We start from the raw sequence: 25,857 nt of genomic DNA, 5'->3' as shown, positions 1-25,857 counted from the left end.
GCTTCTCGGATATTTGCTTTCACATTTTACAGATTTCTTGGCAATGATAATTGGCAATTGCTTCCAATATCTGAAACCATTCATAAACATCACTACGCTACAGATTCAATAAGGGATTAGCAAGAATATCACTTTAAAACTCAATTAATGTGTGTGTGTGTGTGTGAGCACGCGTGTGTGTGAGTGTGAAATACATAATAGAAATATTTGCCACGTACTCCTGTACTGCTCATAGGTGATGTATAACTTCAGATAAAATGAGCAGCGTCCTTCCTTCTTACTCCAGTTGGTTAGTACTGGTCTGGGGAGGGTGAAAGGTAAAGAGGGAAACCTAGTGCTCTTCACTCATCACTACAGCAACATTTAGAGATACAGGTATCCAACCCAATAGACCAAGTTGAAGAGCAGGAACGATGTAGGGAAAAAGACACGGGAATATGAGTCCAGCTCCAAGATGTCTATGTGGATACGCCCTTTCCTCCAAGATCCTGATTTGCATTCTTCATAGCAGCAGAAGAAGCTCTGACAGTCTTTGCCATCCAGACACTCATAGACACAGGTATCTTCAAATTCCTGCCAGTAGACAGAATTGTTTAAAGTGATCATTGCAGGTGGTGGTGGCCTCATGTCGAGGAGAGAATAGTTCTGTAGGCAACAAGAACAACACAAAAACCATCATGAAATGCAATAAGAACGACCTGAGATGAATCAAGCAATAGATGCGTGTTATGTCTGTCCTTTAGATAAAGAGAATAACGTCATGCTCCTTCTCACACATCCTTGTACTGGACAGTTTGATCTTTGAGAGTTCAGTCTGCCAATTTGATATTTGCAAATTTAATGCAAAAAAAGTATGGTGCAGTTTTCAAAACTTGCATAACTCAGATTGTTGATGAGGGAGGTTGAGAACATTTTCAGATATGTATTAACCAATTCAAGTCTCTGTTCTGGCTACTTTTCAATTGATTGAGAGTAAATATGTACATATTGCATATAATCCCTTAAATGTTAAGCAGGGCACTTCAAATGTGGAGAGATAAATTTGTTATTTCCTAACTAGTAAATAGTAAAAACTATGCTATATAAGAATGATGAGAAAATCTTCTTGTTCCATGTAATTTACATTAAAAAAAATTAGCTTTCAGTGTGTGGTGGTCAGACACCACTTGTCGTATCAAAAGTCATAGCCAAAAGTGTGTACAATTGGAATGTTTTATTTTCTACTTCCCAGGCCTTCCTCCTGATGAGGAAAAGTCAATGGAGAGGGGATGACTTATGTTCACTCATAAATAAGAGAAAGTTGTTTCAAATAGACTTGTTAATTTCTCAGACACTTGTTTGAATTCTTCCAAATAGCTATGAATTATGTATAAAATTGATAATAATTGTATGCTACACATACCAAGGGCCAGTCAGGAGTGTCACGGTGCAGCCTTCTACCTTCCTCCACAACTCCAGGCATTGGACAGAAACAAAAACTCTGTTGTTCTATAGGCTCTACTGTGGACACATTTCTAGGTTAATGATTCTTAACTCTGAGTGGGTATAAAAATCACTGGGGCGGGGGATGGTTGCTGAAAAAAAAAAAAAAGTAGTCCACTGCATTTGAGGAATCTGCATCTTTTTGGCAAGCTTCAGTAGGAAAAATCTGCCTTTATTAAATAATAATTGCATGTGTGTTTGGGCAGTTTTCAATCAGATAGTCATTTTTCATTTCTTCAACACTCTGTGCTGTGTAGTGACACAGAGATGAGAAGCTGGCCATTATTGGCAGGACAGGCCTAAAGGAAGATGTTGATGCAGAAAAGGCATCAGAAGTTTCTGAGGGGGTAGGGGAAGCCCCCTAGAGATCTAAAGGGGGACAAGAGGAGCTGTAGGCAAATAAGCAGCAAGATTTCTGGGGGCAAGAGAAACCCCTATTTCCCTTCTTGATTTAGCAAACTAAAAACTCATGATTGTTGAAACATATATAAGCCTGATCTAATAATTAAGAGAATTCTATTTATATCTTTATAGCTCACTGTTTTGAAATAAAACTAATTGCATTTTATAATATTGCAATAAAACTTAGATACTAAGAGCCCTAAAAAGCCATATGTTAAATTGCTTCAATACTTTTTTAAATGCATACTTCTCATTTGTCATAAAAATTTCAAACTGTACTCAAAATGGGGAATTTAATTAATGAGTCCTCAAGGTCATCTGCAGCCAAGCCGTACCTGACTCACTCCTGCTTTGCCTGGATGTACAGAGCAGTCCTATGACTTCCTTGGAATGTTGTGCTTCCTGGGTGGCATGTACATATGGAATGGTTAGCTTTGCACTTTACAAGTTAGGAAACTGAGGCACACAGATGTTCAGACAGCTTGTCCCAAAGTGCACATATGATTGTTAGTGAGGCCTGGCTCCTGTCCCTCATTGCGCGGAGGCTACCCATCTCTATGGATGTTGGTGGAACGGCCCTTTAACTAGACTATCCCTGTGGATCTTTCAGAATTGCATTGAAGGCATGGACAATTATCATCCAACCTTGGAAAACTCCCTTTTTATTCGGCTGCTTTATGAAATTTTGTTGAAGATCTCTCTGTGTCTTTTCACCTGGCCTAGAGCCCTTTCTCTGTGAATTGTATTTCTATGTACTTTCTTCAAGGTCATCACACTTTCCCTCTTAAAAACAAACAAACAAACAAACAAACAAACAAAAAACCAAAACCAAAACAAAACCAAAAACAAACAAACAAAAACAATTTTTATAATTTTTTGAAAATTTCTTTTTTCTCTATGGTAAAAGATTCTTTCTTTTGGCAGTATCTTTTCTATACCAAAGATGTCAATATTTCTTCTTCCACTCCTAGCCCCCTGGCTGTGTGTGAAATGTGCTTTCTGGGCCTCCAGCTATTTGTTCTGACTTGTCTCTGTTACAACATCCCCACTTCAAACCTTTCCATTACTTTTCAGTCTGTTACTATTTGGGAGCATTTGCTGGCAAATCTGTACGTTCTCTGTGGCTTCCCACAGCTGTAAAAGTGGCTTCACCACTCGCCTTCTGTCAGAACTAAAATGATACACTTGCAGAGTACAGATAACCAAGAAGTCTCCTTGAAAAACCATTTTAAAATGCACTAAACATAAATTACTGATCAGCAGTTAGAAAAACACATATGGGGGTGCATAAAACATTCAGTGTAATTAGTTAATTGATATGTATAAAGGAATGCAAGTAGTTACATATAAATTTTGTTATATAATAAAAAGGTAGGTCACATCAGAGATTTTAAAACATTTCTCAGTTTTTCAATAGTTAGATTCTTACCTCAAGCCACATATTAAAAATTCATATGCATTAATAAATAAAATAATAATATTGTAAATTGTTGAAATTTAACCAATATTTATAGAGCTTAATTTCTCCATATTTCAGTTTTCTCGTCAGTAGAATGAGTTGTTGTGAGGATAAAATGAATTGATACATGAAAACACTTAGAACACAGTGTCCAAAAGAGTAAGTGCTCAAAAGAAAGTGAGGGAGAATTAATCATTCTGATCAAGAGGCAGAGACCACAAAAGGGAAATCTGATAGATTTGGCAACAGGAGATTTAAAATGATGCATGTGGGAAAAATGCACAAGAAATGATAGTGACAACATTGTCATAAAAACTGAAATAAAACTACATAACAAAAAACATTAATATCCTTAATTACTTGATATGTGACTATATAAGTTTTATGTTATATAAAATACAATATACATAATATATAGTATAAATAACTGGCAGATCGCTACTTTTAAAAGGTTAAAAGACAAAAAAGTTTAAAAAGTTATAAAAATTATTCATAAAAGTCAAAAGACACAAAAACAATTCACAAAAACAGAAATGCAAGTAAAAAAAATAAGCAAAATATTCAACTTTATCAATAATCAAAGAAATGCTAAGGGAACAGTTTACAGAAGCCATTTTTTTGTTTGGCTATCAAACCTAATACAGGGAGAGTTCTGAGTGGTGGGTGTCCCATACTGCTAATGGAGCCATGCAATCCTTTTGGTCCAGCAATTTTGCTTCTAGGAATTTATATTAAGTTAATAGTCACAGGTTTATACAAAACTGCAGTGATAAGGATATGTATCAAAGTGAGAAGGTGTGGATTAGCCCAGTATCCAGCCAAGACTGTCTATGTCAATCATGAACATATAATGCAGTCATTGAAATGATCCTATAAAATAATATTTATAAGACAGAAACATATTCATAATGTATTTTGAGTTAAAAAACAGGAATATATATGTATATGCTAATCCCTAGGTAGAAGGATGATGATTAATTTTTTCTTTTATTTTCCAAATTGGATATTTAAAAAGTGTACAAATTTTTGTGGGGTTATGTACATTGCTCACTGTTCTTCAATACATGCATACATAAACAGTTAAGATATCATTCAATCTTAGTTTAGTAAGAGTTCTCAGAAATATTTGCACCTTCACTGCTATACATACGGAGGGGGCTTGTAGGCTTATTCGCTCATGAATCCATCTTGAGGAATCTGGATGTAACAACTACAAGAAAAACAGAAAAAAAATAATTAGGAAACTTCTGTGGAAATCTGCATCATAGATCACCTTAGTTAAGAGCAATCTTTGAGGTATGTTTACATCAATCCATGTCACTGGTAGGTGAAGTTAAAGAGGTGTATTAGGGTGATATTCATATATTCAGAATATCTTGGTTTTTTGACATCTTGTTGAGGTAGCGATTTATAAAACATTGCATAAGATTCTAGGAATAATGATAATTTATTGCAAACTCTCCTTCCACTACTTTTCCAGAAAATCTTTGCTACTGGAACTCACCGATGTTTTCTTCTTAGTGGTAGTTGGTTTTCTACAACTTGAATAGTAGTTGAGGGTGGCGTACTCCATCAGAGCAGCAAAGACAAATAAGAAGCAAACTGTCACAAAGAGGTCCATGGCAGTCACATAGGACACACGGGGCAAGGAATTTCTGGCAATCGTGCTGAGCGTGGTCATGGTCAGCACTGTGGTGATGCCTGTACAGGGAATAGTTATCAAGTTGTAAAACGAGCCATACAAAATTCCTCCACACCAACAGTGTTCTATTTTTAGGTAAATCCTTCTTGACATTGCATAAATGTAATAATACTTTAAATTTTAATGTCTATATAATCTTGCAAGCATTTCCATAAAATTTTTGTCAGTTCATATAGTAACATTAAAATACCTGAATTAAGTCAACACCTTTCAATTTACTCAGAAATTCTCAGTTTCACATTGTCTTTTTAAAAATTTTCTAAATAATGATAGTTTGCAGTCCTCCATACATTCTGTCTGTCTCATATCTCACACTGTTCTTCTGCCCAGATAAACTGTTTCCTTTCTTACTTTTTCTTTCTGCAATTTTAAACTCCAACCTTTCTTTAGGACCCAGTTGAAATATTTCTCTTAATGAGGTGGCATTGCTTATAGCACCCCAAAGAGAGTTGATAACATGGGAATCTGCACTATCTTTACCTTCAATGTGCCTGGTTTCTGCATTAGCACAGGGAATTGCATATGTCTTTCTAGTCTTTGTATTTCTGTCTTTCTGTATAAATTGTGTGATCATAGGGAAGCTCTATTTTTAATTTCTTGAGGAATTTCCACATTGTTCTCCAAAGTGGCTGCACCAACTTGCATTCCCACCAACAGTGTAAGAGGGTTCCCCTTTCTCCACATCCTCTCCAACACACATTGTTTCCTGTCTTGCTAATTTTGGCCATTCTAACTGGTGTAAGGTGGTATCTCAATGTGGTTTTAATTTCAATCTCCCTGATGGCTAGTGATGATGAGCATTTTTTCATGTGTCTGATAGCCATTTGTATGTCTTCATTGGAGAAGTGTCTGTTCATATCTTCTGCCCATTTTTTAATATGATTGTCTGTTTTTTGTATGTTGAGTTTGACCCTGCAATTGCACTACTGGGTATTTACCCCAAAGATACAGATGTAGTGAAAAGAAGGGCCATCTGTGCCCCAATGTTTATAGCAGCAATGGCCACGGTCACCAAACTGTGGAAAGAACCAAGATGCCCTTCAATGGATGAATGGATAAGGAAGATGTGGTCCATATACACTATGGAGTATTATGCCTCCATCAGAAAGGATGAATACCCAACTTTTGTAGCAACATGGACGGGACTGGAAGAGATTATGCTGAGTGAAATAAGTCAAGCAGAGAGAGTCAAGTATCATATGGTTTCACTTATTTGTGGAGCATAACAAACAATATGGAGGATAAGGGTAGATGGAGAGGAGAAGGGAGTTGAGGGAAATTGGAAGGGGAGGTGAACCATGAGAGACTATGGACTCTGAAAAACAACCTGAGGGTTTTGAAGGGGCGGGGGTGGGAGGTTGGGGGAACCAGGTGTGGGTACTAGGGAGGGCACGGATTGCATGGAGCACTGGGTGTGGTGAAAAAACAATGAATACTGTTAACGCTGAAAAGAAATAAAACATTAAAAAAATTGTGTGATCATTAAAAGCAAAACTGTAACTTGCTCATCTTTGCTTACTTGTCATCTAGCATCGTGCCTAGCACATTTTAGGCATTTCAATGAATGCTTCATAAGGACTACATTGATTCATTGATTAATTAGCTAACTAACAATAGTGTTGGTCTGACTTTGACTATTTTATAAACATAAGTCAATAATAAATATTTAAACAAAGACTGTGGACAAGAGTCAAAAAACAGACACATATGTGATGGATGGTTTAAAAGGAAAAGTCAAAAAATGAGCAGAAGAAATGAACAGACATTTCTCCAATGAAGACATACCAATGGCTAGCAGACGTATGACAAACTGTTCATCATCGTTAGCCGTCAGAGAAAAATAAAATCAAAACCACATTGAGATACCATCTTACATCAGTTAGAATAACAAAGATTAACAAGGTAAGAAACAACAACTGTTGGAGAGGATGTGGAGAAAGGGGGACCCTCTTACACTGTTGGCAGGAATGCAAGTTGGAACAGCCAACTTGGAAAACAGTGCAGAGAGTCCTCAAAAAATTAAAAATAGAGCTACCCTAAGGCCCAGCAATTGCACTACTGGGTATTTACCCTAAAGATACAGATGTAGTGAAAAGAAGGGTCAGATGTACCCCAATGTTCATAGCAGTAAAGACCTCAATCACCAAACTGTTCAAAGAGCCAAGATGCCCTTCAACTGATGAATGAATAAAGAAGATATGGTCCATATATGAAATGGAATATTATGCCTCTATCAGAAAGGATGAATACCCAACTTTTGTATCAACATGGATGGGATTGGAGGAGATTATGCTGAGTGAAATAAGTCAAGCAGAGAGAGTTGATTATCATATGTTTTCACTTACTTGTGGAACATAAGGAATAACATGGAGGACATTAGGAGAAGGAAAGGAAAAGTGAAGGGGGGGATTGGAGGGGGAAATGAACCATGAGAGACTGTGGACTCTGAGAAGAAACTGAGGGTTTTAGAGGGGAAATGGTGGGGGGATGGGTGAGCCTGCTGGTGGGTATTAAGGAGGGCATGTATTGCATGGAGCACTGGGTGTTATACTTAAACAATGAATCTTGGAACAGTACATCAAAAAATAATGATGTATGGTGACTAACAGCACAATAAAAAAAAAAAAGGAAGGGAGGTTACTAAGCATTAAGAAGAATGAAATGACTGGATGATTATTATATAAGAGGAGTTAAGACTAACTCTCTTCTAGATGAGTTCCTACAAAATCAGAAACTGCTAGAGCTGCTGGACAGGGAAGCTAGTGACATGGACTCAGGAATCATAGGAATATTGACATTAACACTCACTACTTTGTGCTTGCATGAGGATACTATAAAATATCCACCAGGCAATAATACTCCATGATAGGGTAGGTATGATGGATAAGTGCACATTAGTTTCTACCTTTGCTGAGCATCACAGCTCCTTTTCAGTGCCTCCCGGCACCTCCTCAGGAGGGTTAGACAGCTCCAGCTGAAGAATGATGCTAACAATATAGGGTGGACAGCTTAGTCATGTGTAAAAGGATATTGACCAGGAAGTCAAAGCCCTCAGTCTTGCTCTGGGCCTTTTCAGCATTTGGTGATGTAAAGTCACCTACCTTCTTTGAACTTGTTTCTTTAATCAGTACAGTGAAAACAGAATGTCAGGCTCTCTTTTCTATAGATGGGGAAAAAGTGCTATGTAAACTTGGAAAGTCTATACTGATGATAGATATGTTTTTATAGAAGTAATGATTTTATAGAAATAATGATTTTCTAATAAATATCCAATTTAACTTTAAAAAATGTGACCATGTCACGTCTACAGAATATGTAGGTAGGAATTTTTTCACTAAATTAGGGGATTGTTAACCTCAATTTCTTCTTCTGGATAAAGAAGATGTGAGATATATATATATCTAGATATATATATATATATCTAGATATATATCTAGATATATATATATATATCTAGATATATATATATCTCACATCTATCTATCTATCTCACATCTTCTTTATCCATTCATCTGTTGATGGACATCAAGGCTATTTCCATATTTTAGCTATTGTGGCATTGCTGCTATGAACATTTAGGTGCATGTGCCCCTTCAGGTCACTACTTTTACATCTTTAGGGTAAAGTCCCAGCAGTGCAATTGCTGGGTCATTGGATAGCTCTATTTTCAAAATTTTTAGGAAACTTCATACTGTTTTCCAGAGTGGCTGTACAAGCTTGCTTTCCCACCAACAGTGTAGGAGGGTTCCCTTTTCTCTGAATCCTCGCCAACACCTGTCATTTCCTGACTGGTTAATATTAGCCTTTCTGACTGGTGTGAGGTTATATCTCATTGTGGTTTTGATTTGTATTTCCCTGATGCCAAGTGATGTGGAGCACTTTTTCATGTGTCTATTGGTCATTTGGATGTCTTCTTTGCAGAAATGTCTGTTCATGTTTTCTGCAAATTTCTTGATTGGATTATTTGTTCTTTGGGTGTTGAGTTTGATAGGTTCTCTATAGATTTTGGTTACTAGGCCTTTATCTGATATGTCTTTTACAAATATCTTCCCTATTCTGTTGGCTGTCTTTTGGTTTTGTTAACTGTTTCCCTTGTTGTACAAAAGTTTTTTTATCTTGATGAAGTCCCAATAGTTCATTTTTACCCTTGTTTCCTTTGCCTTTGGTGATGTTTCTAGGAAGAAGTTGCTGTAGCTGAGGTTGAAGAAGTTTTTGCCTGTGTCCTCCTCAAGGATTTTGATAGATTTCTGTCTTACCTTGAGGCCTTTCATCCATTTTGAGTCTATTTTTGTGTGTGGTGTAAGAAAATTTTCCAGTTTCATTATTCTGCATGTGGCTTTCAAGTTTTCCCAACACCATTTGTTGAAGAGATTGTCTTTTTTTTTTTTTTTAAGAATTTATTTATTTATTTGACAGACAGAGATCACAAGTAGGCAGAGAGGCAGACAGAGAAAGAGGAGGAAGCAGGCCCCCTGCTGAGCAGAGAGAGCCAGATGCCGGGCTCGATCCCAGGACCCTGGGATCATGACCTGAGCTGAAAGCAAAGCCTTTAATCCACTGAGCCACCCAGGTGCCCTGAAGAGATTGTCTTTTTCCACTGGACATTCTACCCTGCTTTGTCGAAGATTAGTTTACCATAGAATTGAGGGTCCATTTCTGGGCTCTCTATTCTGTTCCATCGGTCTATGTGACTGTCTTGGTGCCAGTATCATACTGTCTTGATGATGACAGCTTTGTAATAAAGCTTGAAATCTGGAATTGTGATGCCGCCAATTTTGGTGTTCTTTTCAACATTCCTCTGGCTATTCAGCGTCTTTTCTGGTTGCATATAAATTTTAGGATTATTTGTTGCATTTCTTTGAAAAAAGTTGATAGTATTTTGATAGGGATCACATTGAATTTGTAGATTGCTCTAGGTAGTATAGACATTTTCACAGTATTTGCTATTCCAGTCCATAAGCATGGAATGTTTTTCCATTTCTTTGTGTCTTCCTCAAATTCTTTCATGAGTATTCTATAGTTTTCTGAGTACAGATTCTTTGCCTCTTTGGTTAGATTTATTCCTAGGTATTTTATGGTTTCGGATGCAATTGTAAATAGGATCGACTCCTTAATTTCTCTTTCCTCTGTCTTGTTGTTGGTGTATAGAAATGCAACTGATTTCTTGTATATTGACTTTATATCCCAACACTTTACTGAATTCCTGTATGAGTTCTAGCAGTTTTGGAGTGGAGTCTTTTGGGTTTTCCACATAAAGTATCGTATCATCTGCAAATAAGGAGAGTTTGATTTCTTTGCCAATTCAGATGTCTTTTATTTCTTTTTGTTGTCTGATTGATAAGGCTAGGACTTCTAGTACTATGTTGAATAGCAGTGGTGATAGTGACCATCCCTGCTGTGTTCCTGAGCTTAGGGGAAAAGCTCTCAGTTTTTCCCCACTGAGAATGATATTTGCTGTGGGTTTTTCATTGATGGCTTCTATGATATTGAGGTATGTACCCTCTATCCCTACACTTTGAAGAGTTTTGATCAAGAAAGGATGCCATACATTGTTAAATGTTTTTTCACATCTATTGAGCTTATCATAATTCTTGTTCTTTCTTTTATTAATATATTGTATCACACTGATTGATTTGCAGATGTTGAACCAAGCTTGCAGCCCAGGAATAAATCCCACTTGGTCATGGTGAATAATCCTTTTAATGTACTGTTTGATCTTATTGGCTAGTATTTTGGTGAGAATTTTTGCATCCATGTCCATCAAAGATATTGGTTTGTAATTCTTTTTGAAAGGTTCTTTGGTTTTGGGATAAAGGTAATGACCTCATAAAATGTGTTTGGAAGTTTTTCTTCCATTTCCATTTTTTTGCAACACTTTCAGGAGAATAGGTATTAATTCTTTAAATGTATGGTAGATTTCCCCTGGGAAGCTGTCTGGCCCTGGGCTCTTGTTTCTTGGGAGATTTTTTTTTTTAAAGATTTTATTTATTTATTTGACAGACAGATCACAAGTAGGCAGAGAGGCAGGCAGAGAGAGAGAAGGGAGGACACAGGCTCCCCGCTGAGCCGAGAGCCCAATGCGGGGCTCGATCCCAGGGTCCTGCCGAAGGCAGAGGCTTTAACCCACTGAGCCACCCAGGCGCCCTGTTCTTGGGAGAGTTTTGATTACTGCTTCAATTTCCTTACTGGTTATGGGTCTGTTCAGGTTTTCTACTTTTTCCTGGTTCGGTTTTGGTACTTTATACATCTCTAGGCATGTACCCATTTCTTCCAGATTGTCAAATTTGCTGGCGTAGAGTTGCTCATAATATATTCCTATAACTTTTTGTATTTCTTTGGTGTTGGTTATGATCTCTTCTCTTTCATTCACTACCTTTATTACTTTGGGTCCTTTCTCTTTTCTTTTTGATAAGACTGGACAGTGGTTTATCAACCTTATAATTCTTTCAAAGAAAGAATTTCATTGATTTCTACTGTTATTTTGGTTTCAATTTCATTGATTTCTGCTCTGATCTTTATGGTTTCTCTTCTGCTGGGTTTAGGCTTTATTTGCTGTTCTTTCTGCAGCTCCTTTAGGTGTAGGGTTCAGTTGTGTATTTTTTAAAATTTAATTTAATTTTCAGTGATCCAAAATTTGTTTTTTATGTACAACACCCAGTGCTCCATGCAATAATGTGTCCTCCATAATAGCCACCATCTGGCTCACCCAACCCCCATCCCTCTCCCCTCCAAAACCCTCAGTTTGTTCTCACAGTCCACAGTCTCTCACAGTTTATCTCCCCCCAGGTTTCCTCCAACTCACTTCTCCTCTCCATCTCCCAATGTCCTCAGTGTTATTCCTTATGCTCCACAAGTTGGTGAAACCATATGATAATTGACTCTCTCTGCTTGATTTATTTCACTCAACATAATCTGTTCCAGTCCCGTCCATGTAGATACAAAAGTTGGGTATTCATCCTTTCTGATAGAGGCATAATATTCCATTGCATATATGGACCATATCTTCTTTATTCACTCATCAGTTGAAGGGCATCTTGGCTCTTTCCACAGTTTGGCGATTGTGGTCTTTACTGCTATGAACATTGGGGTACATCTGACCCTTCTTTTCACTACATCTGTATCTTTAGGATAAATACCAAGTAGTGCAATTGCAGTGTCATAGGGAAGCTCTATTTTTATTTTCTTAAGGAATCTCCACACTATTTCCAAAGTGGCTGCACCAACTTACATTCCCACCAAGAGTGTAAGAGGGTTTTCCTTTCTCCACATCCTCTCTAATACTTGTTGTTTACTGTCTTGTTAATTTTGGCCATTCTGTAAGGTGTAAGGTGGTATCTCAATGTGGTTTTGATTTGAATCTCCCTGATGGCTAATGATGATGAACATTTTTTCATGTGTCTGTTAGCCATTTGTGTGTGTTCTTTGGAGAAGTGTCTGCTCATGTCTTCTGTCCATTTTTTGACATGATTATCTGTTTTGTGTGTGTTGAGTTTGAGGAGTTCTTTATAGATCTTGGATATCAGTCCATTGTCTGTAGTGTCATTTGTGAATACCTTCTCCCATTCTGTGGGTTGCCTCTATGTTTTGTTGACTGTTTCCTTTGCTGTGCAGAAGGTTTTGATCTTGATCTTGGTGAAGTCCCAAAAGTTCATTTTTGCTTTTGTTTCCTTTACCTTTGGAGACATCTTGAAAGAAGTTGCTGTGGCCAATGTCAAAGAAGTTACTGCCTATGTTTTCCTCTAGGATTTTGATAGATTCCTGCATCACGTTGAGGTCTTTTATCCGTTTTGGGTTTATCTTTGTGTATGGTGTATGAGAATGGTTGAGTTGCATTCTTGTTGAAGAGACTGTCTTTTTTCCAATGTGTATTTTTTTCCTCCTTTGTTGAAGATTATTTGACCATAAAAGTGAGGGTCCATATCTGGGCTCTCTACTCTGCTCTGCTGGTCTATGTGTCTGTTTTTGTGCCAGTATCGTGCTGTCTTGGTGATCACAGCTGTAGTAAAGCTTGAAATCAGGCAACATGATGCCCCCAGTTTTGTTTTTCTTTTTCAACATTTCCTTAGCAACTCAATGTCTCTTCTGGTTCCATGCAAATTTTAAGATTGTTTGTTCCAGCTCTTTGAAAAATGCTGGTGGAATTTTGATCGGGATGGCATTGAAAGTATAGATTGCTCTAGGCAGTATAGACATTTTAACAATGTTTATTCTTCCAATCCATGAGCATGGAATGTTTTTCCATCTTTTTCTGTCTTCTTCAATTTGTTTCATGAGTGTTCTGTAGTTCCTTGAGTACAGATGCTTCACCTCTTTGGTTAGGTTTATTCCGAGGTATCTTATGGTTCTTGGTGCTATAGTACATGGAATCAATTCTCTAATTTCCCTTTCTGTATTTTCACTGTTAGTGTATAAGAAAGCAACTGATTCCTGTACATTGATTTTGTATCCTGCCACATTACTGAATTGCTGAATGAGTTCTAGTAGTTTGGGGGTGGAGTCTCTTGGGTTTTCCATATACAGTATCATGTCATCTGTGAAGAGAGAGTGTTTGACTTCTTATTTGCCAGTTTGAATGCCTTTTATTTCTTTTTGTTGTCTGATTGCTGATGCTAGGATTTCCAGTACTATTTTGAACAACATTGGTGAGAGTGAATATCCTTGTCATGTATTTGAGACCTTTTGTGTTTCTTGAGAATGGCTTGTAATGCTCTATACTTTCCTCTCAGGACCACCTTTGTTGCATTCCAAAGATTTTGAACAGTTGTGTTTTAACAAATTTTCATTTGTTTCCATGATTTTTTAAAAATTCTCATTTAATTGCCTGGTTGACTCATTCATTCTTTAGAAGTATGCTCTTTAACCTCCATGTTTTTGCGTTCTTTCTAATATTCGTCTTGTGGTTGAATTCTAGTTTCAAAGCATTGTGGTCTGAAAATACTCAGGGAATGATCCCAATCTTTTGGTACCAGTTGAGTTCTGATTTGTGACCCAGGATGTGATCTATTCTGGAGAATGTTTCCTGTGCACTAGAGAAGAATGTATGTTCTATTGTTTTGGGATGGAATGTTCTGAATATATCTGTGATGTCCATTTGGTCCAGTATATCATTTAAAGCCCTTATTTCCTTATTGATCTTTTGCTTATATGATCTGTCCATTTCAGTGAGGGGGTGTAAAGTCCCTACTATTGTTGTATTATTTTTGATGTGTTTCTTTGATTTTGTTATTAATTGGTCTATATAGTTGGCTGCTCCTATATTGGGGCATAGATATTTAAAATTGTTAGACATTCTTGTTGGACAGACCCTTTAAATATGATATGGTGTCCTTCCTCATCTCTTATTATAGTCTTTGGCTGAAAATCTAATTTGTCTGATATAAGGATTGCCACCCCAGCTTTCTTTTGATGTCCATTAACATGGTAAATTGTTTTCCATCCCCTCACTATAAATCTGGAGGTGTCTTTGTTCTAAAATGAGTTTCTTGCAGACAGCATATCAATGGGTGGTTGCCTTCTCCTTCTTCTTCTTCTCTTCTTCTTCTTCTTCTTCTTCTTCTTCTTCTTCTTCTTCTCCTCCTTCTCCTCCTTCTTCTCCTTCTTCTCCTCCTTCTCCTTCTCCTCCTCCTCCTCCTTCTCCTCCTCCTCCTCCTCCTCCTCCTCCTTCTTCTTCTTCCTTCTTCTTCTTTCTTCCCCATTCTGATACCCTGTGTCTTTTGATTGGAGCATTTAGCCCATTTACATTCAGGGTAACTATTGAAAGGTATGAATTTAGTGCCATTGTATTACCTTTAAGGTGACTCTTACTGTATATTTTCTCTGTTCCCCTCTGGTCGTTTCTTTTATGTTCTCTCTTTGATTAGAGGAAAATATTTCCTGTAGGGCTGGTTTGATATTTGCAAATTCTTTTAGTTTTTGTTTGTCCTGGAAACTTTTTATCTCTCCTTCTATTTTCAATGACAGCCTAGCTGGATATGGTATTCTTGGCTGCATATTTTTCTCATTTAGTGCTCTGAATATACCAGGCCTGTCCTTTCTAGCCTTCCAGGTCTCTGGATATTAGAGAAGTTCTCTTCTATAATTTGTTCCAATATACCTTCTGCCCCTCTCTCTCTTCTTTTTCTGGGATCCTAATTATTCTAACATCGTTTTGTCTTATGGTATCACTTATCTCTTGAATTCTCCCCTTGTGATCCAGTAGTTGTTGATCTCTCTTTTTCTCAGCTTCTTTATTCTCCATCATTTGGTCTTCTATATCACTAAATCTCTCTTCTGCCTCATTTGTCCTAGCAGTAAGACCCTCCACTTTTGATTGCACCTTTTTAATACCTTTTTTTAAAATTTCAAGTTGGTTAGATTTAAGTTCTTTATTTCTCCAGAAAGAGATTTTACTTCTCCAGAAAGGGATTGTGTATTATCTTATGTGTTTTTTTCAAGCCCAGCTAGCATCTTTATAATTGTCATTCTGAACTCTAGTTCTGACATCTTACTAATGTCCATATTGATTAGGTCCCCAGCAGTTGGTACTGTCACTTGTTTTTTTTTTTTTTTTCCTGAGGTGAGTTTTTCCACCTTTCCATTTTGTCCAGAGAAGAATAGACAGGTGAGAGAACAAAATGCTAAAATAGTAACAACACCAGAAAAAATATACAATAACCAAATCAGAAGAGACCCAAAATCAGGGGGAGAAGAAAGGAAAATAGAATATATGGTTAGGCTGATAAATAGAACAGAGCCACACACTTGATTTGGGGTGTATTTTGGTCTGTTAGAGGAAACTGCCTCCCAAAATTTTAAAGAAAGAAAAACTTATATATATATATATATATATATATATATATATATATATATACACACACACACACACACACACACACACAAAAGAGTAGACACAATAAAGGGCTGGAATGACTTTAAGGATGAGAATTAAAAAAGATTTTAAAAAAGGAATTGGTAAATAAGTTGGTTGAAAAAAGGAAAGAAAAAGAAGAGAACATGATCAGGCTGGAGACTAGAACAAAGTCATATATTAGATTTAGGGTATATTTGGTCTGTTAGAAGAAACTGTATCCCAAATTTTAAAGAAAGGAAAGCTTATATGTATACCAAAAATAAGATTAAATACAATGAAGGGATAGAATATGACTATAAAAATGAAAATTAAAAAAATATTTTTAAAAGGTTGATAAGGGGGCACCTGGGTGGCTCAGTGGGTTAAAGCCTCTGCCTTCGGCTCTCAGGTCATGATCCCAGGGTTCTGGGATCGAGCCCCGCATCGGCCTTTCTGCTCAGCAGGGAGCCTGCTTCCCTTCCCCTCTCTCTCTGCCTGCCTCTCTGCCTACTTGTGATCTCTGTCTGTCCAATAAATAAATAAAATCTTAAAAAAAATAAAAAAAATAAAAGGTTGATAAGATGAAACAGTTAAAATATGTTAAAACAGAAAAAAGGTAAAATAAAAAAATGGAATAAGAAAAAAATAAAATTTTACAAATTTAATTTCGATAAAGTAAAGAATCATGAGGTGGGGGGAAAGTGATGAATTCTAGTGTGCTATATACCCCTAGATCTGGAGTTTTGCAATTCTTATTGATCAGTAAACTTGATCTTGGCTGGATGTTCTTGCTGATCTTCTGGGGAATTTCCAGGGTTTCTCAAATGTCTTTGCCCAAGGCAGACTTGCACCACCCTTGACAGGGAGCAGGTTCAGTAATTTGCTCAGTTTTGCTCTCAGTAACTTTTGTTCTCTGAACCTTTTCTGTACAGCTATGGAGGACAGAAATGAAGATGGTGGCCTCCCAATCTCCAACCTGGAGGAGCTGAGAGCTTGGGGCCCACCTCTTCAGTGAGCCCTCAGAGAAAAGCAGTCAAACACTCCTGTCTCCCTGGTTTCCAGCCATACTCCAAGTTCACCCAGACTGTGACTGAGCCTTCCTATCTCTGGCACATGGCCGGGCCCATTTGGAGTCTCCAAACCCAGCAGATTCCTGTGGTGTGCTCTTGTGTCACTCCTCCTTGGGGAAGAAGGGGAGGTCTCCCCAGATCTGCCCATTGTGGATTCCCTGCTTGAAGAGTAGTGGCCTGACAGTGCCTCAGATAACAGTTTAAGGTAATCCTGAGCTGAGAGCCCCTTCCTTGGCTCCATCACTGCAGCTGGCTTCCCTGCTCCAATACCTGAGAGCTCTGCCACACTCAGGCACCCCTGGTCTTTCTGTGACCCTGTGGGTCCTGAGACCACACCCATCCCAGTGAGGGCTCCAGACCCCACTTAGCCTCTGGAGTGATGTCCCTCCATGGAGCAGACTTCTAAAGGTTCCAATTTTGTGCTCTGATGCTCTACCACTTTCTGGGATCCAGCCCCTCCCCCTGTGGCCTATCTTCTTGTATATCACCTCAGACTCACCTCTCTGCATGTCCTACATTCCAGAAAGTGTTAGCTTTTCTGTTCCTAGAATTGTTGCTATTCTTCTCTTTGATCTCCTGTTTAGCTTGTTCAGAATGGTATGATAACTATCTAGCTGAATTCCTGGGACCAGATGAAATTTAGGTCTCCTAATCCTCTGCCATCTTGCTCCTCCTCTCCAATGCTCATGTTATTATTATCCCCATTACATAGTAAAAGCAAATCCAATGTGATGCACTTCTGTTACCCATCTGTATCTACCTCACAATGTAGCAAGGCTCAATGTGGAGTGAGGATCATGGACAACATTTGGCAATGTCTGGCTTTAACCTCATTTATTTAAAAAAAATTATCTCATTCATTTTCTCTTCTCATTTTAGGACCCAAGTTATAGTTATACATCTTCATATTGTCCTACTGATCATTGAGGCTTTGTACATCTTTTAAAAATCTTTTTATCCCTCTCTTCTTCAGATTAGATAAATTTTATATGATGGTCTTCAATTATGCATGATCTTTTTTCTGCCATCTTCAATCTACTAGTAAGCTCAGTTAGTGAATTTTTCAATTTAACTATTATACTTTTCATTCTAGAGTTTACTTTTTAATATACTTTACCTGCTGTGATTATCTATCTGTTCATTCATTGACATTGTATTTTCCTGTAAGAACTTTACCATTGTTATAATAAGTTGCTTTAAACTCATATCTGCTGATTCAACACCAGATTTTTCTTTTTATATTGACTACTTTTTGTCTTTATCATGGGTCAATTTTCCTGCTTCTAAGAATACTGAATAATTTTTATTGCATACTCAATATTGTGGATGATACATTACAAAGATTATGAAATGTATCATCCTTTTTTAAGCCACGTTAAATGCTTTCTTATGGCAGTTAATCTACTGGTGGTTCTCCTTGATCTTGTTATGGTTTGGTTTAAGCTTTATTTAGAGGGGTTCTAGAGTACCCCTTCAGTCTCAGGCATAGCCTTTTCTGGTGTCTTAACCAAATATTCTGATGTTAATGACTTTTCTCCACTCTTCTGGACTGTAAATCCATTATCTTCCAGCATTATGTATTTCTAGTATCTCTATCTCCTTAATGCCACCGTGGTGAATCTTTGACAGGACATTTATAGCTTCACATTGTGCAACCATTACTACATAATCTATTATTTGCAAGCTGATTTTTCAAGTCATGCTTACTATGGCACCTGACCAATTGTGAGTTCATAACCTCAAAAATTGTTACTAAACTTATGTTGTGAATTTGCTGAATGCTTTATCAATTCTATTATGTATTTTCTACAAGCATGCAAAACTAACACTGGTGGGGGTATTACTGGTGGGGGTAGTTTATCTTGATCAAAAAGTACTATGTTGGTTGAACAAACAAAGAATAAAGTAACAAATACAGAAAAACAATATAAGAGACTTTGCAAAGATTCTGAAATTGAGAGAATGCCCTCTTTTCTGAAAAACATGTTTCAGCAAAACCAACCTTTATATCACTCTTTCCCATTATCTGTTTTCACACATAAAAATATTGAAAGTTAAGTAATACTCCTATCATAAAGAAAGATTGGTATAAAAATGTTACATAATTCTAAAACCACTGGAATTTAGTGTTTTATTAGGAGGACTTCGGGCATCAAAGGATAATTCGTGAAAAGACTTTGAGCTTTAGTGTGTAGATTGTAGCTGAAAAGAATGATCACTTTTTTTTTTTGATGGTAAAGTTGCTATAGGCAATCAGAACTTTTGTTACTGAAAGACTATTTTACTGATATTATATCTTTAGTCCTCAAAAGTATATCAAAAGCGGTGTCTCTTTACACTAATGTAATGAGACTTTTCAGTGTGGCAGATTCCCAGGATGTGACTATATTTTTATGATGACTTCATCCTTAGAGCATAGTATCAGATGATGCAATTGATTTGTTCTTAATCTCTAACCCAGCTTATTTTAAGTGGAACACTTGGGACTCTATTGTCGGAAAGAGTCTAATTTGACTACTTGAAACAATCTAAGCGCAGTTTAAGGAGCCTTCAAATTAGATCAATTACATTTGAACTAAATCTCTTACACTGGAAGAATTCTGATGAATAATTCTGTATCAATATTATACAAAATGATGGGGGACTTTTGTTTTTGTTTTTGTTTTTGAAACTCACCTAATGCTGTTCTTGCTGGTGTAGCATCTTTTTTTATCCAAAATGACACCCAGGATAAAACCACAGTCAATATACAGGGAATGTATGTTTGAATAGTGAAGTATCCCATTCTTCTACTCAGTTCAAAATATATGGTCATGACAACATAATCGCCTGTAATAAAATATTATCAAAAGTAAAACAACTTTCTTCGATTAAAAAATATTTCAGGGAAATAATTTTGTTAAATGTATGACTTGAATAAAAATATACAACTACAATAAGATCAAATTGTGAAAAAAGGTCAAAATTCTGGTGTTCTTAAACTTAATTTTTATAAACTTTATTTTGTCCATGGCTGTGCAAGACATTTTACTGGTCACTGGAAAAAGACAAACAAACATATTAATTGATAGAGGAGACAGACATGCACATCTATTCTGTGATAGACCATTACTCAATGAGCTATTATTGCTTGAGTCCATCTATATATTTCATGTTTAAAATCAAGGGAAACATAATCCACCCTCAAGCAGATCCATAGTCATTTTGTTTTTTTAATAGTAACGGAGCTAAACATAAACTTTCATAAATAAATTTATGTAACAATTTTATATTTCTATTTTATAGCATTATTTTAGCATATCAACCTTGTATTTTATGTTTTATTTGATATTTTTGTGTTGATCTTATCCTTTCATGACTCCAGCAGTTAGGCTGTGCCAACCCAGAAAACAAACACAAGAAATCATTTTATGACATTCTGCTTCCTCCCACTAAAGCAAAGCCACACCATAAAAGTTATTACTAAAGATTCCATGAGATTCCTTAAAGAGCTGGGAGAGAGTGCACACTTAATACATTAGACAATTTATTCCAAAATCATTTCTTTTGTGTCTTTTCTAGGCAATGTCCTGTTGAGAACACGTCTGTCCCCCACCTCCGCTTGACCCTCACTCTTCATCATTCTGGATTCAGCGTTTTGGCACCTGAAATTACCATGTCCAGATCTGAACTATCATCTTCCCCCACACCAATGCCTGCTCTTCTCTCACCAAAGTCAAGTCCTTCTCACTAGGCAAGGCAGAAATACAGAAGCTACCTGTGACTCTTCCTTTTCCCTTCTTCATTTCCTGCATTGTTCTCAGTTCCTTTCCCCACAAGTGCCAGATTCTATTACAGCTCCCATCTATCTCCTAAACTAAACCTTTCCTACTCCAGACAATTCTATGTCCTATCATCAAAAAGATCACTTTAAATCACAAATATCCAACATATCTCTCCTTATAATCCTTCACCAACATCTTGCTACTCTTGTATTATTGTCATGAATTTATTATGGTCTATATCGTTCTGCATGCAATGCCTTCTGCCCATTCTGCATGCAATTCCCTTTGCCCTTGTAAAGGAAGTCTTTGCACTCTGGACATCAGAGTCTCCCCAGGTCCTCAGATATACCAAGACCTTTCCCCTAGGCCAAGAAATCTCTTTTTATCTGCTTAGGGTGCTCTTTTCTTTTCCCCTGCATCCCAGTAGTTCCATTCACTTTGAATCTCAGCTTAGAAATGACTTAGTTTACTAGGAAGTCCTCACTATGCCCCTCCCAACAACTCTAATTAATTCATTCCTATAATTGCTAATATATTTTTCAGACCAATAAAATGGTTGGATTATAGACTATCTCTCTCTTGTTTACCAGTGTTATTTAGTGATAAGCAATCAATTAGTGTTTGTTTAATGAAAAGATGATAATGAAAGTCCCATTTTTACTTAAGAAGATTGACAAGGAGACTCTATTGAGTCCATATGAAAACTGCCTTTTAATAATTAGAGTTTTTTGTGGTGTTCTGTTGTAGCAGTATTCAGGATGGTTGATAGAAACATCAATATTGAGATCATTTTCCAAGAAACACTTAAAATTCTAAGCAAATTAACATTTCACTGCAAAGAAATAAAAATGATTAACCCGAAGCAATCAAAAGACACAAAGATATTTTTCTAATATGAACGCCAAGTTACATCATTTCCTAGGGAAATATTATTGAATTATGTGTGATACTTAAATGTCTATTAATTTTTACATAAAATTTCAATTAAAAGCCAAGCAGAAAACAAACATAGGAAGACAAAACACAATAAATCAGTTATGAACACAGCCTCGATGGAATATCCAGAGTTGAATAATTTCTTCAGCTACCACTGTAGTTTTCTGAGAAAGATAAAGAGGGACAATTTCAGAGCAGACACACAATTCATTTTAGTAAATCTATCTGCTTCTCCCCAACCAGAAGTAAATGGACACTACACCTGTGCTCAGCATACATCTTTGCCTAACCCAGAGATCTGCTGAATGTCCCATTATCAAGTATGAAAGACAGATGGACTGCCAAGGCCACATTCTGGGGCCTGACACTATAACTCAGTTGGTTCTTGGTGAGGTTTTGGGGCACACTCCAAGTAGCAGTGTCAGAGAGGGAGGAATTGTGGATTCTAGCCCATTGCCCCACATAAGAACAACACATAGTCAATGTGCCTCTCATCCTAAATTGAAAGGAAGAGGCCATGGGGTCCTAATTTCCAGATGCATAACATGTTTCTGTATACACATAATTTGTCTGTGCAGGCCTGGAGAGGAGATAAAAACCCTCAGAGGAGGCAAAAGTTCTTCCCTATATCTGTAAACATGAAAAGTTCTTCAGACAGGCCAAGTATATGCCTAAGTTATATTTGCCATTAGATTTAGGGCTCTTGACTGAAGAATAATGTAGTTCTTTCTATCTGCTCCCCTTCTATAAGTGTACATATATCCACACACATACATTCACACACTCAGATAATCACACACCCCCATGGACCCAGTCTGCTCCAACTTGGGTGTGAAGTCTCAGCTCCTGCTTTGTGTTCCTTGGAGGATTTTTTCCCCTCTATGTTATGTTTAAGCCATGCACTCTTATCAATGTGCAGCTTTCCTAATGCAGTTCATGAACTGGACCAGAATGGTTTTCATTTTCTGTTATAAGTTCTTCCCAAACCAAAGGGACCTAGTTTTTTGGTTGGCTCATGGCAGATAATAGGGATCTAGAATCCACAGAGGTTCTCCAGAGTCCACCCTGGAATGTGCCTAATGCCCACTTCCCTGGGGGAAAATGGAAAAGAAAAAATTGGGGAGGGACTGAGAAGCCTCTCTTTGATCCATCAAAGTAAAAAAAAAAAAAAAATTCACCTTGGGCCTAGTGGAATTATAAGAACAAGTCACTCTTTGCCAATTGTTAATTTGTGTGTGTGTGTGTGTGTGTTCCTGAGCCAATGTAAGCTTTTTGGAAGAGCATATGTAGTACTACTTTTTAGCACAATGGCACATATTTATAAAATACAAATTAATTAAGCTAATACTGTGTTTATGAAGTTGGAAATACAAAGATTAGTAAGATTCAGAGTTCTCTCAAAACTAAAGACTAGCCAGCCACATCTTCTGTACCAAAGCATTTTTTTCCAGAAAGAACGATTATAAATAATTATTTACTCCATGCTATCAATAACCTTGTTTATTTATTGTACCTTATGCACCAAAAACTTCCTTTGGATTTCTCATTTTTATATTATTTTTTATTAACCTATAATGTATTACTTGCCCCAGGGGTACAGGTATGTGAATCATCACTGAATCTCTTTTAAACATCATCATTATTTCTCCAGATTTGCTCCCCTTCTGATGGTCATGTCTTCTCACTCCTTCACACAGGTATCTCCTTGGTCTCCTTTCAAAATATCCTAAGCTAGTACCCTTCAAAAGCCAGCCAAGACCTGGTTATTAGAAAGCAATATTCAGTTAAAAAAAAAGTTTTTCCTTGGAAGATTTATTTTTTTCTTTTGTTTATGACATGTGTTCATGAATTAAATTCTTCATTTTAAGGAATTAAATCTATCAAACTTTTATGTTATTGTTAGTGCTGTTCAGAATCTGTTTCTTATCTGGAGATCACAAGGTATTATATTGTTTTTGTCTATAAAATTTATTTTTATTTTTATATGTAGTTGATTCTTCTTCAAATTAAATTTCTTAAAGTCCAAGATTGGCTGTCACAGCATCATTCATTGTCACCCTCAGTCATCCACAATGCCATATAAGTATGGATCTGTTTTATTCACATACCCATATATGTATGGATCTGTTTTACATTTCAATTCCAGCACAATTACCACATTATCTTAATTATTTAAACTGGGAGATGCACCATAAAATGACCCTGTATTAATAACACACTGGTACAATTCTCTCATCTTGAGTGTGAGAACCTGTGATTTTGTTTTAACCGATAGAATGTAACCTGTCATTTCTTTGATCAGGTTACTTTATAGAGCAAAGGTGAATGGATTTTGAGATCTGTTGATTTCAAGCTAATCCAAAGAGAAATTATCATTGGACCTGGTTCAGTCAGGTGAAAACCCTTTAAAGAAGGAGAGGAAATTTCATGAAAAGAGATTCTCCTTCTGGTCTTGAAGAAGTGAACTACCATTAGCTCTACAGCTACAAATAATAAACTCTGTGAACAACCTAATGAGTATAGAAGTAGATTCTTCCTTAGTCAAGCCTCCAGATGAGAATGAAGTTCAGCCAATGCCCCAACTGCAGTCTTACAAGAGCTTAAACAGAGGACCAAGCTAAGCCAAATCCATGCTTTTTACTCACAGAAACTGTTGAATTTTGAATGCTTTGTTTTAAGCCATTAAATTTGTGGTAATCTGCTACTCAGAAATGAAAAATTAAGGGAGAGTGACATCAGCAAGATGGCCAAATAAGATGTCCTTCAAATGTATTCCTCCTCAATAACACTAATTTGACATCCATCCATCTTTGCACCTTTGTGGGTGCTGTGGGATCCAGGTAGGAGACTATGAAATCCTGATGCTATTCAAGAATGAAGACAGCCATTTTAAGAAAACAGACTTTTACTAAGGTGACTGACTCAACTCTGTTTACCTGAGGACTCATCTACAGCCTCACTTGTCACTGGTTCTCTTGCTAGCACAATATGTCAAGGGACTCATGAAAAGTCACACCTACTGTGTGTTGGGTAATAGACATAAAGAACTCAATCTCAGCTGTGGACCATAAAATGGCTCATGAACCAGCTCCAGCCCTGTTGGTCACTACCTGATTGTCTCTGAAGAACACTGACTTAGACATTTACCCACAGATGAGAGAGCCTTCATGGAAGACCAAGAGTCAATGGAGATGTTAAAGCACATTGCTAGAGATAAGGAAAAAAAAATCTGAGACTGGACACAATGAAGAGGAATAGTTTGACTTTAGCCATATCACCCATCCCCCAAAGCAGCACAGTTCAGTGATAAGAGAGATGTTCTTGGTCTGTGATTTCTCCCACAGAGGAAAGTGAGAAAGTGTGACTGAGTGCTTGGCTTCCCTAGCTGTGTGGGATGCTGCTAACAAGGCCCATTTTCCCTCCTCTCACACAGAGTGCTGAGTCCTGAGCTGCATGTCTGGAGCGTGGTGAGCACAGAGAGAATAGCAACCAGGGCTTGGAATGGAACATAATAAAGGGACACAGATCCTCCCAGCAGTCTCATGGACTCCATCAGGAGGTCTTCCAACAAGTTGCTGGGGAAATCTCACCTATGGACCACCCTAACTGGCCCACAGGCACTTCCAGTGCTCTGTGTACCACTCCCTCCCCCAAAAGTGGCTAGCTCCCAGTGTGCTTTCTCAGGGGTGGTGAGAGCAAGCTTCCACAGATGGCTAGTGAGTACACACAGAAAGCTCACCCAAATTCATAGGCCTGGGAGAAACTACAAGCTTGAGCACTTAGCAAAGCACTAGGGAAAGCAAAAGAGAGGCTGTCAGCACCCACTATGGCTTTTTGGGATTGAGAAAAGGCACACAAGTTTAAATATTATGCCATAAGAGGGAGCAGGCACACTCATGGAAAAAGTGTGAGAAAGACTCAGAATCCCTAGCAGATCTGATGGAAGGTGTTTATCTCCCAAAGTCAGTATGTAAAAACTGGAGAAAGTGACTGCTAATTCAAATGCAAAGGCAGCAATGTAAGACTTAAAGGAATATAAAAAAAATAAGGAAACAGGACCCCAACAAAGATCATGATTATATTCCAATAACCAACCCCAAACACAGAGATCTGTGATTTATCCAATGAAGAATTAAAAATAGCCATTTTAAGGAAACTCACCGAACTACAAAAAAATAAAATACAGAAAGACAATATAATACAATTAGGAAACC

The 25,857-nt window shown here is 37.2% G+C and overlaps 1 protein-coding gene across 1 annotated transcript in view; it reads right to left on the bottom strand.

Moving 5' to 3' along the window:
* Nucleotides 1-363: 363 nt before the first annotated feature.
* Nucleotides 364-25,857, bottom strand: part of GABRG3 (gamma-aminobutyric acid type A receptor subunit gamma3) — a gene marked incomplete at both ends in the record, with an annotated part of 605,484 nt that continues 579,990 nt past the window's right edge. Inside the window, 4 exons of the mRNA XM_080808621.1 lie at nt 364-645; nt 4,494-4,553; nt 4,848-5,044; nt 19,620-19,772. Coding sequence (XP_080664747.1) covers nt 364-645; nt 4,494-4,553; nt 4,848-5,044; nt 19,620-19,772 — 692 coding nt within the window. The remainder of the gene's footprint in view (nt 646-4,493; nt 4,554-4,847; nt 5,045-19,619; nt 19,773-25,857) is intronic.

Source organism: Martes martes (assembly GCF_963455335.1).
Source record: "Martes martes genome assembly, chromosome: 7".
Lineage (NCBI taxonomy): Eukaryota > Metazoa > Chordata > Mammalia > Carnivora > Mustelidae > Martes > Martes martes.
This window is presented reverse-complemented; position numbering and strand designations above follow the sequence as displayed.